The sequence below is a fragment of the Lactuca sativa genome, chromosome 4, assembly GCF_002870075.4.
Source record: "Lactuca sativa cultivar Salinas chromosome 4, Lsat_Salinas_v11, whole genome shotgun sequence".
In the NCBI taxonomy this organism is placed as follows: domain Eukaryota; kingdom Viridiplantae; phylum Streptophyta; class Magnoliopsida; order Asterales; family Asteraceae; genus Lactuca; species Lactuca sativa.
Genome location: NC_056626.2, coordinates 51,954,744 through 51,976,023, shown reverse-complemented (window position 1 = coordinate 51,976,023; position 21,280 = coordinate 51,954,744). Strand labels below are relative to the sequence as shown.

The window sequence follows — 21,280 nt, the reverse complement described above, 5'->3', positions numbered from 1 at the left end:
GTGTCTAAGCTCATAACTATAATTGATATGTACTTAACCCGAGAGTAACATGGTCCATTTCGGGTTAAATTCACCAAAACAATTTGATAGGATTGATATTTGAGAAAGAAGTTATTTGTGATTTATTAATATATTATAAGTATAATATATTAATTGAGAAATCATATTATTTAATTTTTATTGATCAAGAATTAATTTGGAATTAATTTAGTGATCAAAAGAGACTAATTAAATTAACGGGGACTGATTATGTAAATCAGTGATACATATAGTTTGCGCCAATGATCCATGATTGATTAGTGATGGACTAAGTTTATGTGAGAGTCCATGAAGTGTTAGTCCATAAGGATAATTAGTTATTGATTTAAAAGCCCAAGGGAATTAGGGTTTAACAATTGAAACCCTAGGAATTCCAAACTATATATTGAACCTCTAAGCTTGCAAAATCGGCCCTAAGACTCCTAAGGTGTAAGCCTAGCTGATTTGAGCTTCGTAACTTTTCTCTCATATTCATCTTTTGTTCATGGTGTCTTGTGAACCGTTTGAGGCATCACGCTTGAGGTGCTACGCTCTTGAAAGGCCAGGTTCCACAAGCTACAACAAAGAGGTAATCTTCTAACTAGTTTTTATGATTCATGTATCAAATTTTGTATGCTAGTTAGGCTTCATGCTTTGGAAAATAATTTTGCATGTATAACTAGAGAAAACTTCTGTATTAGGGTTGTATGTGCACCATAGGGATGTTAGAGTACATAAAACCCAGCAATGGTATCAGAGCCTAGGGTGTTTTCTGTTATTTGATGCAATTGTTGTTTGTTCAAAGCGGTAAAAATCGTTTTTTTGGACTCTGCCTGATCACCATGAGGTATCTTAAACTCAATAGCAATGAGGTTGTTAAGGTATCTTAAACTTAGTCTTGGTATAAGTGTTAGTTATTTGAAGTCTCAATCTGATTCTCTTTTGTTAAAAGGATATTCAAATGTTGATTGGGCTAAGAGACTTTTCTCTAGAAAATTTGTTACTGGTGATGTGGTATTTTTTTGGCGATTCTCCTGTTTCTTGGAGAAACAAGAAGCAATCCACTATATCTCGTTCATCCACAGAGTCTGAATATAGAGCTTTGAGGTCATTGTCATTTGAATTAATTTGGGGTTTGAAAATTTTATACGATATTGGATTTAAGATTTTTGTACCTGTAAATATATTTTGTGACAATGATTCAGTCATTAAATTGGCTATGAATCCAATTTCTCATGATAAAACAAAACATTTTTGAAATTGATGTTCATTTCATAAGGGGAAATTTTGTAAAATGAATTGTTAAATTGATTAAGATTAGTTCTTCTTAGTGATAAACTGTGTTTGTTTGATCCATTTTCTTCTAAGTAGTTTTTTTTTTTTCAAAATATTCGAATAAAGAATATTTTCAAAATGGTTAGTTTGAGGGGGCTGTTAAAATAAAGAATATTTTATAATATTCAAATTAACATTTTGTTATTTAAAATTAAGATATATTTTGTAGTATTTTTTAAAAGGTTTTGCAGGTTCATTCATGAAATATTGAGGGGGCAGAGTGTATGTTTCACAAGATTATCTAGGTTTGCACACGGATCTTCGGGTCAGGTGTGACCCAGATAGTTAAGGTCAGAACAGTTGGGATCGATCATTCATTCATTTGATCAAGAGTTCTCTTCTCTCATTGTCTCAGTTTGTGTATACGTATTAGGGTTTGTTCTTCAGTCTGTATCAATCCTTCATATGTTTTTGTAAGATGTTTTAGATTAGGTTGAGGGTTCTATTTTAAGAATAGTGTAGGATTTATGTAGTGAGGTTTTCTCTGTAAGTTCTTAAAACCACCTGTTAATCCACAATTGATATAATAGATGGAAATGTTGGGAAATCGTGTTTTTACAAGTTTTTATAGTTAAATTGGTATATTCTTAGTGAATAAAAGTAAAATCTTTTTGGGTTTCCTTCATAACCAAAAAATAGCTTGTATTGATATTAAGAGAGAGATAAACTGATTTATTAATATATTGTATGATTAATATATATTAATCAGAAATAGTTAATATTTAATTAAGAATTAATCAGAATTAATTGGAAATTAATTTTGGATTAATTAGATTTAAATTTAGAATTAATTACAGGTACAAGGGTTGAATTGGAATTGTTCAGTTGTCGAGCAAAAGTGACAATTCCAGAACCTTCCTAAGCCTGTACAATTTTGAGGAGGAACTAGAAGGATTCAGGAAGCCTCCTAAAGCTGATAAGAAACAGATTTGAATTAGGATAAAATACTATTATTTCATTATTCAAATTAGGGTTTTAACAGCTATAAATAGGGACATGCCCTAGCTAAAAACATATCCCTACACACAACACATAGAGAATTCAGATTTCTCCTCACCTATCTCTCCTAAATTTCGATGCTAGGGTTTTCTAGGGTTTATGTGTGAACCATTATAGCATCCACATTATTTGTGCTTGTTTTCCAAGGATGAATTCAAGAGGATTGTTTGCATCATTCGATTGTTGCAAAAGGTATGCATTCCAACTATATGATTTTCAATTTCACAGACTAGACGTTTTTTTTTCATAAAGTATGTTGCTATAATTTGAGAAAATGTCATAGAGCTCTAGAGTGCATGTACCCATAAGTGTTTATGTAAAATTTGTTATGCAAATAATTTTATGACCTAGAAAAACCCATCAAGGTAGACTAGTTTAGACGGTTGTGTGTATTGTTTGATTGTTTGTTAGTTTGTTTGTTATATATGTCGACATATGTTGTGATGAATTGTAGGGTTGTGACACCCCGATATTTCAACTCTATGTAATGACCTAAAAAATCGAGTATTGTAACCACTTTTGATATAATGAAATTAACTTCGAAAATAAAAAGTCCAAAAAGTCTCTAAAATAATTACCTACTATGTTTGATGTCATTAAATCGTGATCATACGTAAAAAGAACGCCCAAATCTGACTTCGTATGATGAAGTTATGATTTTTCCAAGTTCGGCTTAGTGGCAGTCAGCTAAAAACTCGAAACGAAGATCGAGCGACTTTTGGCCGGAATGACCAAAACGAGAATCGAAGGTCTTGACAATGGTATTTCAGCGGTAAAAAGTCTGGCAAAATCGGACGTCAGACGAAGAAGTTATGAATTTCTAACGAAATTTTCTTACCGCGACCTTTTAAAAATAAATAATAAAAATAATTTCAAAATTTGCCGACGGAATCTAAACGAAAGTTTTAGAGCGTAGTCTCACCTACGCGTGGATATAAAGAACGTCAAAAACGGAGCTCGTATGAAGAAGATATGAATTTTAGAAGTTTATTAAATAAATAAAATATAAATTTATTTATTTAATCTCGGTATTATCCGAAGGAAGAGTCAGCAAGTCTATCCGAGTTACGCCCAGCGTACTCGAGGCCTAGGCCTCGGATCGTCCACGTCGCGCCCTATGCGAGCCTATGTCTAGTCCCATTCGGAGTCCGAAGCAGTCGAGGATGCGCTCATTCGTGACGCACGAGTACGCCCAGCATACGGAGGTGGTTCCCAGCCCCTATAAAAGGGATGCGAGGGTTCCGAAGAAAGATCTCCATTTCTCCCAACTTTCTTGCGTTCTTGCCTCGTTTTCCGTGCCCGTGCTAACCCGAAGCCCCGATCACTTTGCTCAAGTCCTGAAGGTCGTTTGTGCTCCCGAGATTCCCGAGAAAATCCGCTTTTCCGAGCCGAAGTTCTGCTCTGTTTTCATCTTGCTTTTTCCGATCTTTCAAGTGAGTTCATAGCCCTTAATTTACCTTTTAAATATTCTATAAATGCTTTTATATGCTTTCAAGGGGGGAATACAAGTAAAACACACGATTATTATCGTGTGTTATATAAAGTTTTGTTATACACTTTTATTCAACAGAATCATATGTGATTTATAACCTTTATAGGGAAACTTTCGTATGCAAAAATATATCACGATAACATTATATCTTTTGAAATGAAAAATGTTGTTATATACGTATAAATCAAACACTCTGCTTAGATTGCATGTATATGTGTCCAACTTAGACACTATAAAAATTTATACTTTCATAAAAAGTGATTCATTTGCTAGGGATTTCTAAACAAACGAGACACACTTTTAGAAAACTATAATGAGTATAGTTTTACGAGAACATTACTAACTTTTACATACTAGAAACACGGTTTTCAAGAAGTCACTTTCACATACAAGAACAAACGAACATTTTAACACGTAAATCTGTTTCTATACTAAGTTTTGTGAGACATTAACTTCACGTACGTTCGAGTACACATTTCAAGTCCTGTATTATATACCAAAATCCCTTGGAGGGGGAGCCTGGTGTTTGTGTATAGATCTATACGGGCTTGACAACCCCGCGCCCTGACTGTTAGCTACAGTACACCATTTGGGGTGACAAACGTCAGAACATTCCAACGCCTGAAGAACGTTGTGTATAGGCAATCCGAGTCGATAGCATGGTTATAAAACTCACATGGGGTATTAAAAATACATTGATTTACGAGGTTTTTCAAACGTATTGGAAATTTTATACGTACATACATTTTCTAGAAACAAACATTGGTCTTGATAGAAGGCTACATTTATGCTAGTAGAAAATATGGGATTTTCTAGGAACAAACAAACAAAAACAAAACATTTCATTTCATACAAACATTGTCATTTAATACTTATGAAACTCACCAGCTTAAATGTTGATCTACTCTTTCAAAACTACTTGTATGTCCCAGGGATTCAGTAATTACAGGTAACAAACAGCTTTTGAAGAAGGGACGCTGCGGCGCCAGTTTAAATTCATATTTTGGCATCATATTGTAATTGGTTTTGAACATGTACCTTTTAACAATGTAAACTTTCAATTATATATATGATGGTTGTATTGCTTTCATTACTATGTATTCATTTGTTACGCTACCACATGAAGTCATCCGCCCCCGAACGTTTCCGTCGTTCTGGTTTGGGGTGTGACAAGGGCCAAGATACTCGGGCGGACCAACGATAGGCTAAAGGCTAAGGGCAGACCAGCTTTATGCCGAAGGCATGAGGGGCGGACCAGTCCATGACTGAAGGCTAATATTTGTATGCTTGTATGTATATTGTGGTGTGTGCTAATTTTGGGAACTCACTAAGCTTTAGATTACAGTTATGGATTAAACGTTTCAGATACTCCAAATGATCGTGGGAAGGCGAAGGCATGACTGTGCGCATATTCACAACTTTCATATTTTGTGATTCTGTATTTATAATCATACTCTGATTTTTGGGATGTAAACTTTTACAACAAATGATTTTATGATGTTGCCTTATGAAAATGACTTCTTTATTTAAATTAAAAATCAAGCGTTTTTTCTTAAAAATTGGGAGGTTACAAATATGACCATCCCTCTCTTCCCATGCCCCCAATAAGACCAAAAAGACTGCAAAAAACTTCATTAAAATTCTTTCTTACAACGATGCATTGTATGTCACTTCAACCCGTCGTGCAAACCCTAATTCAAGTGATTTAATGTACCCCATATAACTATCAAATTATCACTTTAAAAAGAAACCAAGACCCCAATACTCAAACACAACTAGCAAGAATGTTGGTAACAAAAAAGAAAGAGATAGAACCTAAAAAAGTTGGTACAAAACTGTGAGAAGAACCGAATATTGTGTGATCTTTATCCACTCTATACAACATTGGAGTCACAAGCAGCAAGAAAGAAGTCCATAAACGACTATCAAATCATAAAATTTCTTTTAAGGCAAGGTTTTCTATATAACTGACATGATAAAAACACGTTGGATTATGTTCGACATGCTTTAGACTAGTAACATGATTGATGTCAATAGGAGAAATTTGCAAATCATTCCCCACCTTTGCTTGTCACTACTCTCATCATACAATCAACCCATTTTATAAGTGGTCATTGCCATATTACAAAAGTGTTTATGATTCACACTATGTAGAAAACTATCAATATATTCTACATCACACGATGATCCACTCTACAAAGCATACCCGGCCTATTTTGGACCCAAAATCAACATTATCAACTTATTAACAAATAATTTGTTGGTGATTTTATATCATCAAATATTATTTAAGTGTAATATGATTAAATTTGTTGACCAAAAGTGATCTTGTTGAATATTAAACAAGTTAGGATGGTGTAGGAGTGCACACTTGTTCAAATTTTTCAATATTCAAAGTACATTGTTATTTAGGGGTGAAGCCCCTAAACGAACGGGGGTCCTAGGGGCGGCAGCCCCTGGCGGGGTCCAAGGGGCAGAGCCCCTGGCTGGGATCGAGCTGCCAGGTCAGCGCGATTTTTTTTTTTATTTGGACTATGTTCCTATATTAAAAAATGCATTAAAAATCCCAATTTAGAAAGTTGACCATTTTTTTCCTGAGATCCGTTTAATGACAGGTTTTGTAGTTTTATGACAGTTTGTAACTGTCTATTGACAGTTTTCAGACAGGAATGATATATCCGTTTTTTTTTTTGTCATTTTCTGGTACATCTTGAAGAGTATTTTCACATACATTCTCAGATTTCATTCTCTGAATTTCATCCAATTGAGTGTTCGATATGTACCATCGAAATACTTCAATTTGATAGTGAATCACGACTTTCAGAGAATCCAAACAATCTATTAATCCCCTATTTTCTAACATAATACAAACTTAAAAGGAACAAAATGTTAGAATTTCAATACAAATACAAAAAATATATATAAAAAAACGCATAAAACCAGACCTTAGAAGCTTCAAACTTGAACATGAATCTCGTAACATATATATGATATACAATAAAATACAGAAACTGTGTACAAAATCAATTGACAACAAAAAGAATTTCCAGTGACCTAAAAATAAGACGACTGATCATGAAGCACATTTAACTGACCAAGTATCCTCGCAGCCAAAGATTTAGTCCTAGAATTCCCCCTCTGAGTCAAATCAACCAACGGCATATGCGCCAAATTCCCATATTTTTGCTTAAAATCCACCAACCTAAAAACCCTCTCTAACTCATTCAACACCTTTTCTTGCAAATTCGAATTATTGCTATTTAGCAATTTGATAATTTGAGGTATCGCATTAGCATCACCCAGTACTTTACACCCATCCGTTAACCTTTCAGCTTCAATTAAAGTCAACAACGCATCCAAAGACGCTTCACATACATCGGAATCGGAATCCCCCAAAAGCGTCACCAGCGGCGCCACCGCATTCGCTTCCACTAAACAAAAATTCACCTCCACTTCGCACATTCCTTGATGCACCGGACACCTGGATTCCAATTGCGGCGAGAAGCACCGGAATAGACCCGCCTTCGGAATCGGCCGGGTCAACTCCATCGAATTTTTCGAAAGGTGCGCGAGGGAAATCGACGCCTTTCGTTTCGTGACTCCGGTTCCGACATCGAGAAACTGTACAAGCAACGGAATCAGACCGGATTCCGCTACTTTCTTTTGTGATTCCTTGTTTGTTGGGTTTGTGAAATGACAAAGGGAACCAACCGCGTTTTCTGTTAGATGTTTTTTGTGGGGCCCGTTTTGGGTTTGGAGACGGGAGGATATCACCGGGAGTCCTTCGGCTTTGACTAGTGACTCGGTGAGTTGAGTTGACTCGGTGAGATTTGAAATGATGCCTAGACCAGAAGCAATCTCTTCTATATCATTTGAAGACTTGATTATTTTGATTAAAGTCTCAATTAATTGTTGTCCCATTCTGTCTGTTATCTCTTTGTCTTCACCATCTTCTGTTAAACAACAAAACAACTTCACAGCATTTGCTCTCACTTTCGGGTTTTCATTGTCACATAAAACCACCAACGCTTGTTCGTTGTCTGAATTCTGAAAAAAAATATATATATATATATATATATATATATATATATATATATATATATATATATATATATATATATATATACAAATAAATAAGTAAATTACATTTATTGAAAGATCAAAATGGAAGTAAAAGGACACAAAGAGGAATATATTACCTGTCTCAACTTTGATTTAACAGTAGAAGCTAAACGAGAGTGGCACATGGCGTAAATAGCATGAAGTAAACGTTCTTGCACCAAAGGGCGAGTACATGGAATAAAAGCAAAAAGGCTATCGATATCTTCATCAGATTGGAATAAAGAAACAGGGGTATTTTCGGAATTCTGTGACATGGTTGATGTGGCAAGATGCATGATGATTGATGCTACTTCATCTTGTAAAGAATGGGATGATGTGTGATTGTAGAGAAGATTGACCAATGGAGTTACAGAACCTTGTGTGATCATTTGGGTGCTGTTTCTTTGTAAGGTTGAGAGGTTACAAAGTGCTTTAGCTGCTGTTTCTTTCATTCTAGGGTTTCCATGTGAGACTAAGTCAAGAAGTGGGCCCAGTGCACCTTTTTCAAATAAAGACGACTTGCTGTGATCTGTGAATTCCATTTCTGCTAATGTTGTCACCATGCTCATCTTCACTTCTTCAGAACCTGTGGAAAAAAAAATGTCTCAATGATAGTGTTGATTGTTTGTAATAATTAATAAAAAGGGTTTGTATAAATTAATACCTGAAGATAGTCGATGAAGGAGATGTGTAAAATAATTAGCTTTTGCCATTTGGATGACATTTTGATCAGAGGAAGAAAGAGAATCCAAAAGCTTGTGTGCATTAATGGCAGCTTGAGTGTCTTCACTGTTGGACATGGTGACCAAAAGTAGAATGCATCCCTGAACATTTCCAATTCGATTTCTTAAACCTTCATTTCTTGATAATTCCAAAAGCAATTCAACTGCTAACTTTCCTTCAGCAATTCTACGCCCAAGTGAACGAACTATACATTCAATCACACCATTCACCCTTGAAATCCTATCCTACAACAGAGTATGAGAATTAACAAAAGAAAAAAAAAAAACATAAAATACTACAAGTTTAGTAATAAATATAATACCTTTGCATCATCACTATCCTTTGACAAAATGGAAAGCAAGACAAGGGTACGAGTTCGAATCTCTCGGTTTTTACCACTAAGAAGCTCCACAAGGGTAGGAATGTAATTCTCCAGCACTATCCATTCCCGGTGAATTTCTCGTTCTTCACATAAGTTTTGAATCTGTTCAAGACAAGATATCACTTCTTCTTCTTTGTTTTCTGATAAAGGTTTTACAAGTTTTGATTTGATCGAAGCAATTGTGATCATGGTGTTTCTATCTTTCCATTCCTCAATTGATTGTTTAAGAGTTCTATTAGGGCGTAATGTAAGATTATCCAAAGGGATCATTGTAAGAGGACATGAAGTACTTCCATCAGAAAGCCATTTTTCAATGGCTGATCTTTCAAATGTGTGGCCTGAAGAAGTTTCCACGGGGTCCACCATAACTTCTCTTGTAATTGGACAATAAAATGATTGGAGAGGCTCTAAAGGTTGATTACCCAAAGAAGAACGTTTAGTCAAATACTTTCTTGCTTTTTCTTCATCAGAACATGTGGCATCTGCTCTTTCCAACAATGCAATTATCTGATCCATTTGAATGGCTTCAGCTTGATCTTTTCTCAGTTGTGCGTTTTCTATCTCATTCTTGAAATCTTCAAATTCCTTCTTTAATGTTGATCTTTCTGTTGAAATCCCTAAAATCTGTGCGATTGAAACAAGTAGATTGTTGGCATATGAACGATCCACGTTTCTTTCTTGGATTCCTGACTCGATTTTTTCAAGAATCATTTCATCTGCTATGGCTGTTTTGAACTCTGCAGACTGCATGCTTTCACAGAGTTGACCAAGTTCTTGCATCATGTTTGATGAAATTTCCAGCTGTGAAAAAGGGATTAGATTTAATGCCTTGCTGATTTCCCTTGTAATGTCTTGTATGCGTTTTGTAATTGATCTGCAACTTATTAAGAGGTAGACTTTGTTCTTTTTGCTGCATTCGGTTGTGAGTTGTTTGGCAACTCTGACTTGTTGATTCAGGATCTCAACAAAAACCTTCTCGGAATTGCTGATGTCTTTTTTGTTTAATTCTTTTAGGAGAGGAACAAGTCTATTCAAATATGAAGCAAGTTCTGAAAAGCATTCCTTCTCAACAAAGACATTGTTGACTTCAGAGACTACTTCCATGACTAATTCTACAGTATGAGAGATGCACTCTGTAGCTGCCATTGCCTCCAATGCCATTGTCTTATCATAAATATAAATAAATGCTACCACTTGATATAATCAGGATCATGTTTGACTCAACTTAATTCCATCATATCATTCTCTCAGAAGATTAGGACAAGAACCTGAGGGAAAAAAAATTGGTCAATAGTCAACATATTTCATTACTCCCTTTGGTCCACACAAAGAGTTGAATTTGTCAAACTCAATTTTGGCCCATCTTATAAGTCCAATTTTTAGCTTGCCCTAGCTTCTTGTTGTTGATAATATCCTAATCCTAATGTTTGCATATGAACTTTTGAAGAATGTATAATCTAAAATGCTTTCCAATTATGACATATACAGCCTATCAATTATGGTATACTCATCATAAATGTTTAATAACTTGAAGAATGGATGCTAATTATAGAAGATAGGGGTGTCATAGCGTACCAATTTTATGTTTGCGAACATGTATTCACAACAAAATCTTCTATTTAAAGATGTCCTTCTTCTGTGTTACTAGGGTTTCACCTTGTTCTCATGTGTTTACAACCAGAGTCGACAAGCAAATCTGCGCATTCAAGCACCTGTGTGAGCGAAACTGCCGGGCGGCTATAAACTCCAATCGAATTTTAATGTTTCCGCGATTCTCTAATTGCTCTGAAACGGCATAATTTTTAATGTCAAACACAAGAGGTGACCTTCTACATGTGGTAAGAACTGAGAAATTCAATTTTAGGCATTTGGACTCTTGATTCTTCTTAGGCTAATAACCGAAATGGAGCTTGACTGCTAAACATAGATCAACTGTATTATATGGCAAAGCTAACGAGACAGTTCTATCTTCCGATTATAAAACTTAAAATATGAATTAGCAACGATATAGTGAGGAAGAAGACTTGGAGCAAGCTGAAGTCAACAGCAGCATCAAAGATATGGAAAGAATTGTAAAATTAGCTGACCTGATAACCAATTAACATAGAACTGTGGGAGAAATGCAACGAAGATAAGTAGTTCACATGATCAACTTGCTGTTTGAATTGACGCCATTTTTGGGGATTTATTGAAGAGAATTCCAAGGGTCTTGAGATGAAAGAGAAGAAACGAGAAACGGAAGAAGTACCAGTAGGGACTAAACTAACCAGGTCAACACAAGAATATTCATTCAATGGAATGGAAAGTTCAAATTATTTTGCAAGTTAAACACTTACTTTAAATTCATTTTTACTTTATAAATCGATCCAGAGTGTGTTGATAAATCTACATAAACTGGGAAGACAAAAATAATTATATATTTATTAAAATATAATTCTCATTCATGTATTATTAACAATAAAAATTAAGTTTGTTAAATATATAATTAAGGTAAATCTCCAGAAAAGTCCAAAAATTGTAGTCCAATTTATGAAAAAGTCTCAAACTAAATTTTGTTTATAGAAAAGCATAAACTACCGGCTAAAACTTCGAAAAAACTCTTTTTGGCCGGTTTTGTAGATTTAGCCGGTATTCTGGCCTTTTTCGTTAGTTTCCTCAAAATATTAGGACTTTTTTGAAAATTACCCGACAATCAAAATATTATGAATTTTTTGAAAATTACTATGAAATTAATGGACATTATTATTAAAAAATTATTTGTAAACACAACAAATATTTTTTATTATAAACAAAGGAAATACATTTTTTTTTCTAATTTCTAGGAATAGAATGGTCGACATGGTCTATTGTTTGTTGACCACTTCAAACTCCTTATGTTCCTCCTATGTATCGTTATACAAGAGTTGATAATATTTATTAATACACAATCAATAAGTGTCTACTTTCTATTAGGTGTGACGTTATAGGATCACATGTTATTAGAAAATATCATTAAATAATAATTCTTGAATATATAGATATTTCACTATGTTCTTTAACATAAATACCGCCTAACCTCCATACATTATTTGGTAACAACCATCAAATTACAAACATAGTGAAAAATAAACTTTGAATGACAATTTAAATAGATAATCACCCTACACTTTTTTCCATATAAACTATCATTCACGATTCACTTTTTCACATTTGATAGATGGGTGTTAGCTTATGGTTGTTACCGTGTGAGGTATGGATGTTGGGTGATAGTTAGGTTAAACAACATAAGAGGAACACCAACATTAGAAGAACACTCACTGAGTACATCTCACCATCATACCCACAACGATGCATACAAGGAACATAGAGAGTTTGATGTGGTTAATAAGCAATAGAGGAGTACTTAGACCACCAATTTATTCCTAGAAATTAGCAACAAGTGTATTTTCTTTTTTATAATAAAAATATTTGTTATGTTTATAAATGATTTGTTAATAATAATATCCATTAATTCCATGGTAATTTTCAAATAAGTCCCAATATTTTGGTTATAAGGTAGTTTCCGGAAAAGTCTCAAGATTTTAAGCAAACTAACGAAAAAAGACGGAATACCGGCTAAATCTTCAAAACCGACCGAAAAAGGGTTTATTCGAAGTTTTAACCGGTATTTTGTGCTTTTTTGTAAACAAAATTTAGTTTGAGACTTTATCATAAATTAGACTAAAATTTTGAGACTTTTCTGAAGATTTCCCTATAATTAATTCTATTAATTATAATTTAAATATCAATATAAAAACATTGTAGCTTCTTAGGTACTAAAGGACTCAAGCGAAATTCAAATTTTAAAATAGTATTTTATATTTATGTTTGAAACTTGAAAGTCACGGTTTCAATTTATTTACAACATGTGCAAGAGGCAGGACTATCATTCTTGCATTTCACATTCAAGTATTCAAAGGTCAATTACAATCGGAGTAATTCAAACAGTGAATGTGTGTAATTGAACAAACGTTACAAACAAGCAACTTAACATTTAAATATGAGAGATAGAATATGAAGATTTATGTTATAGTTAATAGAAACGTTCTTTTCAATTCTCTGATTGCGTTAAACTCGGTACTAAGTTTCACAAAAAAATTTGATTTTGATACAATGGTTTTTAATCATAAATTAGAAACTTATTTTATCAATTTTGTTATAAATCTTACTACTTAACTGGTAGCATGTTAGCTTGTCACTTTTAAGGACATGACATGATTGTGCACACCATTTGCTGCTGACATCATATTTTGGGTATTAAAATTAAAAAAAAAAAATCTAAAATATAGCAACGTTTGTAATAGTTATCCTAAATGTAAATATAGTGACTTTTGTGAGGTTTACAAAATATAGTGGTTTTTGTGATATTTATTTAAAATATAGTGACTTTGTACAGTTTTCATGAATGGTTGTGTTGATAAATTAATTATGCTTTTATATTAACTTTGTTTTGTTTAATAACTTAAAAAATCAATAAATATTTATTTTAAAAAATATTTATGTTTAATAAATCATGATCATTAGTTATACTAATTTCTGATATATTATATAATGATGATTGTTTAAAGAATGATCAATATTTTTATAACTTTTGAAGAAATGGATAGTGGTTTAAAATCATTAAGGAATGTTTCAAAACTTATGTATAGTTATATAATGGATATTGCATCGGATTTAAACTTGAAACCTACAAATATACATTCACTTGCAAAGGAACTTTCGGAATCGTCTATTAAGATATAAGTCATGTGTATATCATTTATTTACTTTGTCAAATATAGTTAGGGAAAATGACTTGTTAAGGTAACTAACTATTCTAATTGTCCATATATAGGTAATGTTCTTTTTTTTGTACACATTAAGGTAACTAACTTGTTTTGTTTGTTCACATTTAGGTAATATGACCGGCTATCACCTGTTTTTGCTTATGTGGCATCCACCTGGCATATAACTTGAATATGTTGCACCTACGTGGCATGGTGCATATATAGGAAAATGACTTATTAAGGTAACTAACTATTTCAGTTGTCCATATATAGGTAATGTTCTTTTTTTTGTACACATTAAGGTAACTAACTTGTTTTGTTTGTTCACATTTAGGTAATATGACCGGCTATCACCTGTTTTTGCTTATGTGGCATCCACCTGACATATGACTTGAATACGTTGCACCTACGTGGCATCCACCCTGGTCCACTTCAGTTAGGATCGAGTCCGCCCTGGTCCACTTCAGTTAGGATCAAGTCAACAGTCCATGTTGACCTTAACTCGTCGAGTGCAACTAGTGACTCGCCGAGTTTCCCGGGATAACATCTACTCGCCGAGTCATCAAGGTGACTTGCCGAGTTCATATGGTCTTGACTGATAATCTAAGGTCCACTCGTCGAGTTTCCTTGCTTGCCACTCGACACGTTTATGACCATTGAATTCATTGGGGAAACTCACTTGACTCGTCGAGTTGTTCCTTCAACTCGTCGAGTTCTAGGCAAACTTCATTCGGCTTGCCGAGTTGTTCATCCAACTCGTCAAGTTCATAGCAATATTCATCGGGCTCGCCGAGTTGTTCATTCAACTCGCCGAGTCTCCCCCTGAGACTCGCCGAGTCCTATCAGTTCTGGAGCCATACAGACCCCTTGGAGCCATGCAATGCTTCCGAATTACAGATCTAGGCTCCTAGGGCATGCTTTTCACGTAAAGTTGCAAACTTTACGTGCATGCAAGGCTTTAAGGCCCCAAAATAGCAAATCTAAGCTTGGATTTGAGTCATACACTTGAGGGGAGGCTCATGCTAGGCTAAAAGGATAACTTTATGCATCTCAAGGTCAAAACGAGTCCAGATCTGAAGTTACAACTTCAGATCTTGGCTTAAACACAAAAGCCCTTTCCTAGAATCCATGTACAAAAGGGTTTTGGAAGGAATGAGTCAAGGAACATCTTAATACCTTCAGAGAGTGCTCCACAGAGGTAAATCTTGAATCCCCACGAGTCCTTTGCTTCTTCTAACTTGTTTCCTCAAGTGCTTCGTTCATCAAATCTCTTATTCAAGCTTAAACCACCAAGAAACACACTCACACTCAAATCAGGGTTTTTGAGTGGAAAGGAACTGTAAAGGGAAGGCTAAAGGAGGCTTATGACCCTTTAAATAAGGAAGGCTGGAATCGTATGACACAGTTATAGTGTAATCGAATAAAGACAATATATGCACCATGCCACGTAGGTGCAACGTATTCAAGTCATATGCCAGGTGGATGCCACATAAGCAAAAACAGGTGATAGCCGGTCATATTACCTAAATGTGAACAAACAAAACAAGTTAGTTACCTTAATGTGTACAAAAAAAAGAACATTACCTATATATGGACAACTGAAATAGTTTGTTACCTTAATAAGTCATTTTCCTATATATGCACCATGCCACGTAGGTGCAACGTATTCAAATCATATGCCAGGTGGATGCCACATAAGCAAAAACAGGTGATAGCCGATCATATTACCTAAATGTGAACAAACAAAACAAGTTAGTTACCTTAATGTGGACAAAAAAAAGAACATTACCTATATATGGACAATTGAAATAGTTAGTTACCTTAATAAGTCATTTTCCCAATATAGTTATAGATCTCCACTATTATCTACGGTGTATATCTCCCTTTAGTTACTTCTCACTATGTACAAATAGGTCATCTGTTTACTCTGTATAACAACAAAGAAATACAAGTTTATCTACTTTTTTTGCTTTCCTTTATATGGTATCAGAGCCTGGTTCTGTACCAATCACTCCCATTAATTCACCTCAAATTTCTCCCCCCTCTACTCCCAAACACTCATCAATGGGAGATGGAAACTCATCCTTCAACGTTAACACCATTCTCAAAGACATCACTATAGTCAATTTCCCAGCAACCCTAAAATTGACATCCACTAATTACCTCGGATGGAAAACGCAAATCGAAGCATTGCTACATGGACTCGATCTTTACCGCTATATCGACGACACTCACCCGGCTCCACTACCGACCACTGCTGCCGATGGCACCGTCACCCCTCATCCTGACTTTCAAAAATGGTTCAGGCAATATCGTCTTCTCTTTGGCGCTCTCGTGGGAAGCCTATCTCCACAGATCATACCACTGATCACAAATGCATCTTCTTCTCTTGAAGTCTGGAAAACCCTAGCTAGCACTTATGCGTCTCCTTCACGCGGCCACATCAAACAGCTTCAGTACCGCCTCAAACAAATTAGTAAGACATCGAACCAAACAATCACTGACTATATGCAAAATGTCAAAACAATTGTTGATGAGCTTGCTATCCTCGGTAAGAAACTGGATCAAGAGGATCAAATTGATGTTGTAATCAATGGACTTGATCCTAACACTTATAAACCTGTAATTGATGCTATCCACGCAAGAGACTCTACTATTTCATTTAATGAGCTTCATGAAAAACTCATTAATCATGAACTCAATCTTGCACAACAAACCTCAGTCACAGGTATTCATTAACCAGCATCTGTTTTCTATACCACCAACAAAATCAGAAGAAACAATGGCCCTCCAGGCAAGGAAACGAACCAGCACTTCTAGCCACCCCTGCCAAACAGAATTCCCAATCCACAGGCCAACGCCCCCTTCTTAGGAAAGTGTCAATGGTGTCATACCAAAGGACACTCCCTAAGCCACTGTGTCACTTTCAAAAAGTTGTTTCCAAATGCATCTGTACTCTCCCCTCCTAATCGTTTTGTGCAGGTCTCAAATATTCAAGCACACACTATGCATCCAGTGGTACCATACACACTAGAAATAGGACATTGGTTGTTTGACAGTGGAGCAAGTTTCCATGCTACAAACGACCTTAATAACCTCTCTGTTCATGCCCCATATGATGGAACTGAAGAATTGGTCATCGGTGATGGTTCGTGTCTAAAAATCTCTCATATTGGCTCTCTAATTCTCTATACTTCTCACACTCCTCTTATTCTTAAAAATGTTCTTTATGTTCCATCTCTATCCCGAAACATCATCTCTATCTCTCGTCTATGCATTGACAATAATTTTCTAATAGAGTTCTATTCCTTTGTTTTTGTCATCAAGGATCTAGCAACCAAAATCCCCCTGTTCAAGGGCACAGCAGTCACTATACGGAAGAACTAAATGCAAGTTACAAAAATCTTGACAATATGATACAAAATTGTCATATCACAAACGTCCACGGTGGTGATTTAATCAATAGACTGGAATTGTTACATAAAAATACCAACTAAACATAATAAAATTAACACAATATCAAATTTCATAAAAAATGATAAACAATATCAAATTTCATAAAAAATGATAAACATGAGCCGTAACTGTAAAATTAAAACATCAAGTTGTGTTTTGTATTGGCTATACTGCGAATTCAATATTTCAGATTGATTCTCATATGAAGTAATACTATAAGTAAGCGTTTCATAAAATATTTTTTCTTGCTATCCGAAACCTGACACCTAGTGTGCAGACCAATCACTTAAAAGGAACTTGGCTTAGGTTTCTTTACATCACGTACATTCTCACCATCGACTCCAAAAATGCTCCTAACTGTTGGATCAAACTCAACCTCTACTATAAATACATCCCCTCGCACCCTCATTCTCTCACTCTCTTTAGAAACTGTCGGTCACCACCACCCTCCTCCACCTCTTTTCCAGCGATTCTGACCACCGATAATCACCGTTGATCACCACCAACAGCCACCAGCAGCCTCCACAAATAGTCGTCATCAACCGTCAGTAGCAGTGACGCCGACCTCTTTTCCTTCAAAATCTCCAGCAACAACCACCTTCAACGACTCTTTCCGACGAAACTTCCGGCAACCTTCCTCCAGCGAAATTCCGACAGTTTCTCTTCGATGAAACACTATTCCAACAAACTTTTTCTGACAAAATATTTTCCGACGACCGTTTTGACGCCATCTTCAGGCTTATCTCCTTAGTCTTTTATTTATCTGCGCGAACATCACGATGAGTTTTACGACCCCTTTTTCTTACGTTTTATAATTACAGGGGGGGGGGGGGGAATACATGTAAAATGCTTATAAACTTATGCTTATTTATGCTTTTGAATTTATGCATTTGAATATATGTTATTGACCTTGTGCATGTGAATATATTCTTATGAACTTAGGCTCATGAACTTTTTCGTACAAGTTTATGCCTGCCATTTTATGAACTTACATATACAAGTTTATGCTCATGAATTTATAACTAAATTGTTACGTAAGACATATTCATTACCTAAATGCGATGATGTCGAAAGACACATACAATACTTAGAAGTCCTCTAACCTATAACCGTTAATCTTCGTGAGCGAGGAAATTATGTATAGATCTGTGACATCTCCAAATTCACAGTCATTTTAAAAAATTTATTTATGCTTATTTTAAAATCAGAGTAATCTTTTAAAGAAAAGTGTTGTGGAATTTGTTCCAAAAAAACATGATAAATATGCTATCAAAGCATTTCCTAATAAATGTATTTTATTCATTTTAAAACTTTAGGATATCATCGTTAATACAGAAACATAAACATAAAGAGACCTTACATTCATTTACACAAGTGATCTACACCTCCTTAATCTTTTGGTGTAATGTAGCTTCATAACGACACATGTGATACAAATAAGCTGAGTGGGTAAGGTTGGGAAACCTAGTGAGTACATAGGGTTTTCAACCCACAATAATATAATTATTATGTTTAAACATCAAACAATCAACCCAATTACCCATCCCCATTATCTTATTTACTCTTAAGGATCTACCCTAAGAATCATTTATCTTGCATTCATTCATTCCGAAGTCCATTGCTTCCACAGTTTATATGATAGGCACTAAGTCCATAGCTGTCAATGCTCGTTTGTAAATCACTAATTCCATAGCTGCTAAAGTTCATTCATCAGGTACTAAATCCATAGCTACCAGTGTTTATCTAATAGGTACTAAGTCCATAGCTACCAACGTTTACCTAATAGGTACTAAGTCCATAGCTACAATCGTTTATCCAATAAGCACTAAGTCCATATGTAACATCCCAAAATTACGAGCCAAAAAAATTTCATTTTTAAAACATATACTTAGTAAAATATTGGAATTAAACATTCACCGAACACATTGTTCCACAAAAGATATCGCATGTCTGGAAAACATTTTTATAAAACATAATAGTGTCAGAGTACAAATCCCCAGGAAGATTTCATAGTGCGGAATACAAAGCGTGTATGTGATGTGCTGCTACCGCGCCGACTCCTTCCCCTTCGAAGAAGAGGTACCTGAAACCAAAATTGAAAACTGTAAGCACGAAGCTTAGTGAGTTCCCCCAACATACCACATACCATACAATCACGTATCATGCATAATGCCGGACAATTCTGGGGTGCCCGACCTACTCGGTACGGCCATTCTGGGGTGCCGACTACCCGTGTCAAGCCGTTCTGGGGTGCTAACTACCCATGTCAAGCCATTCTGGGGTGCTGACTACCCATCGGTCCTAACAACCGATCCTCGGGGACTATTTCACCCCCTACTGCTACTGTCACATATATCATAACCTAACATATTATCAGACATATCTGGGGTGTCCGCTCTACCCTTCGGTCCTAATGACCGAACTTGGGGACTATTCCCCTCCTACTACCACTATCACATATAACATATCATGCCAGCATATAAACATATCATCACATACTGTCAGACATATCTAGGGTGTCTAACCTACCCTTCGGTCCTAACAACCGAACTCTACTACTATCACATACACATATCATGCCAGCATATAACATATCAGGTAGTAGCAAACCTAGATGATATCACAAAGACAATCATCTAACATACACCTCCTACTGGTGGGCCGACATTGTGGTCGTAGACCCACCGCTACTGGAAGGTAACTCACCTCAAAGTAGCTGCTGATCGGTGTGGGAACTGACTGTCTTCTGCTGCTGCTGCTCCAGAAATCCTCCGGCTATAATTCCCACAAAACACTCAGTCACATACTGCTAACCGACCTTAGGGTAAAATGACCATTTACCCCTAGCCAAACCAAGAGTCAAAGTCAAAGTCAACTTCCAGTTGACCCGACTCGTCGAGTTGGCTTGCCAACTCGCCGAGTCCCTATCTATTCGCTTGACCATCATCCCGTCTCTACTCGTCGAGTTAGGCATTGACTCGACGAGTTTTCCTTCTAAACCAAGGTCCAATAGTCCTTCATCCTACTCGTCTAGTTGTATAAACAACTCGCCGAGTTTATCTTCATCCGAAGAACATTCTATGTTGAGACTCGCCGAGTTGTATGAACAACTCACTGAGTCTGTTCTTGGGACAAGGAGATTGCCTTGAACTCGCCGAGACAGGGCATTGACTCGCCGAGTTCCTCCATGAGTGAGTCTGGCTTCCGACCCACTGAGTCACACCCCGTGACTCACTACTCCACCCAGCAAACACGAAAAGGGGGAAAACTCGGGGACTTGCGACTCGACTCGCTGAGTCCGATGAACGACTCGCCGAGTCTTTCGCATGCAAACACTATACACTCGATTTCGCTTGAATCCAGCTCATGCCATACATAGATCTGGGTTTCTAGGGCCTGATTAACACGTAAAGTTTCCAACTTTATGTGTAAATAAACATCAATGAAGGTTTTAGGGCTCAAAATGCACTAAAAGAGTAGATCTAGGGCTTTCATGCAATATGGCTCCATAAAGGCAGTAGATCTTAGCTCCTAGAGCTCAATCATGCCTAGATCTAAGGGTTAATCATCTTATTGCAAACCCTAATTCGTGAACAAGCTTGGAAATGGCTCAAGGAGGACTTTAATGGAGCTATAAGGGACTATAAGCATGAAAACAGAGGGAAACTGAGTTATACCTCAAGGAAATCACTGAGATAACACAAGGATGCCTGGCCTCCTTCTTCTCTTCTTGATCTACTCTTCTTTCTTCTCAAAATCTTCAAGAAACACACCAAAGCACTTCAATCTCACAAGGAATAAGGGTTTGAACGATGTTGGGAGCTCTGAGGGTGAAGGGGGCGAGGTTGGGGCGCAAAAGGTTGGTTTAAATAGGGTGCAAACCCTTGAAATTTAGGTTTCATCGGACAGCGGGGACTTGCCGAGTCCAGAATGTGGACTCGCCGAGTCGCCAACTTAAACGTGCTCCCAAACTCGTCTCCACTCGGCGAG

The 21,280-nt window shown here is 36.1% G+C and overlaps 2 protein-coding genes across 5 annotated transcripts in view; one reads left to right on the top strand and one right to left on the bottom strand.

Annotated features, from left to right (window-relative positions):
- Nucleotides 1-4,934, top strand: part of LOC122197288 (uncharacterized) — a 33,483-nt gene extending 28,549 nt beyond the window's left edge. For 2 of the 3 annotated variants that reach the window (XM_052770227.1, XM_052770234.1), the window contains exon 9: nt 4,777-4,934. In XM_052770227.1, coding sequence (XP_052626187.1) covers nt 4,777-4,797 — 21 coding nt within the window. In that variant the 3' untranslated portion in view covers nt 4,798-4,934. Of the gene's footprint in view, nt 1-1,535; nt 4,683-4,776 lie in introns of those variants that run through there. The other variant, XM_052770228.1, reaches the window with a different exon arrangement.
- A 1,871-nt stretch (nt 4,935-6,805) lies between these two features.
- Nucleotides 6,806-11,342, bottom strand: LOC111902447 (U-box domain-containing protein 44). Of its 2 annotated transcripts, none has more exons than XM_023898301.3 (6): nt 11,138-11,342; nt 10,626-10,835; nt 8,991-10,318; nt 8,610-8,913; nt 8,044-8,531; nt 6,806-7,891 (listed from the first exon to the last, which is right to left on the bottom strand). In XM_023898301.3, the coding sequence occupies exons 3-6, from the start codon at nt 10,209-10,211 to the stop codon at nt 6,899-6,901; spliced, it is 3,006 nt and encodes a 1,001-aa protein (XP_023754069.1). In that variant the 5' UTR covers nt 10,212-10,318; nt 10,626-10,835; nt 11,138-11,342; the 3' UTR covers nt 6,806-6,898. The 2 variants fall into 2 exon arrangements, with proteins under 2 accessions (XP_023754069.1, XP_023754114.1); XM_023898346.3 differs by having other exon boundaries at nt 10,626-10,746.
- Nucleotides 11,343-21,280: the final 9,938 nt, after the last annotated feature.

Excerpts from the sequence above, each read along its gene's own strand:
- LOC111902447 (XM_023898301.3), bottom strand. The coding sequence starts at position 10,211 with ATGGCATTGGAGGCAATGGCAGCTACAGAGTGCATCTCTCATACTGTA. Across the intron at positions 8,532-8,609 it reads CCTTCATCGACTATCTTCAG|GTTCTGAAGAAGTGAAGATG; the intron begins GTATTAATTTAT and ends TTTTTTCCACAG. Across the intron at positions 7,892-8,043 it reads TTAAATCAAAGTTGAGACAG|AATTCAGACAACGAACAAGC; the intron begins GTAATATATTCC and ends ATTTTTTTTCAG.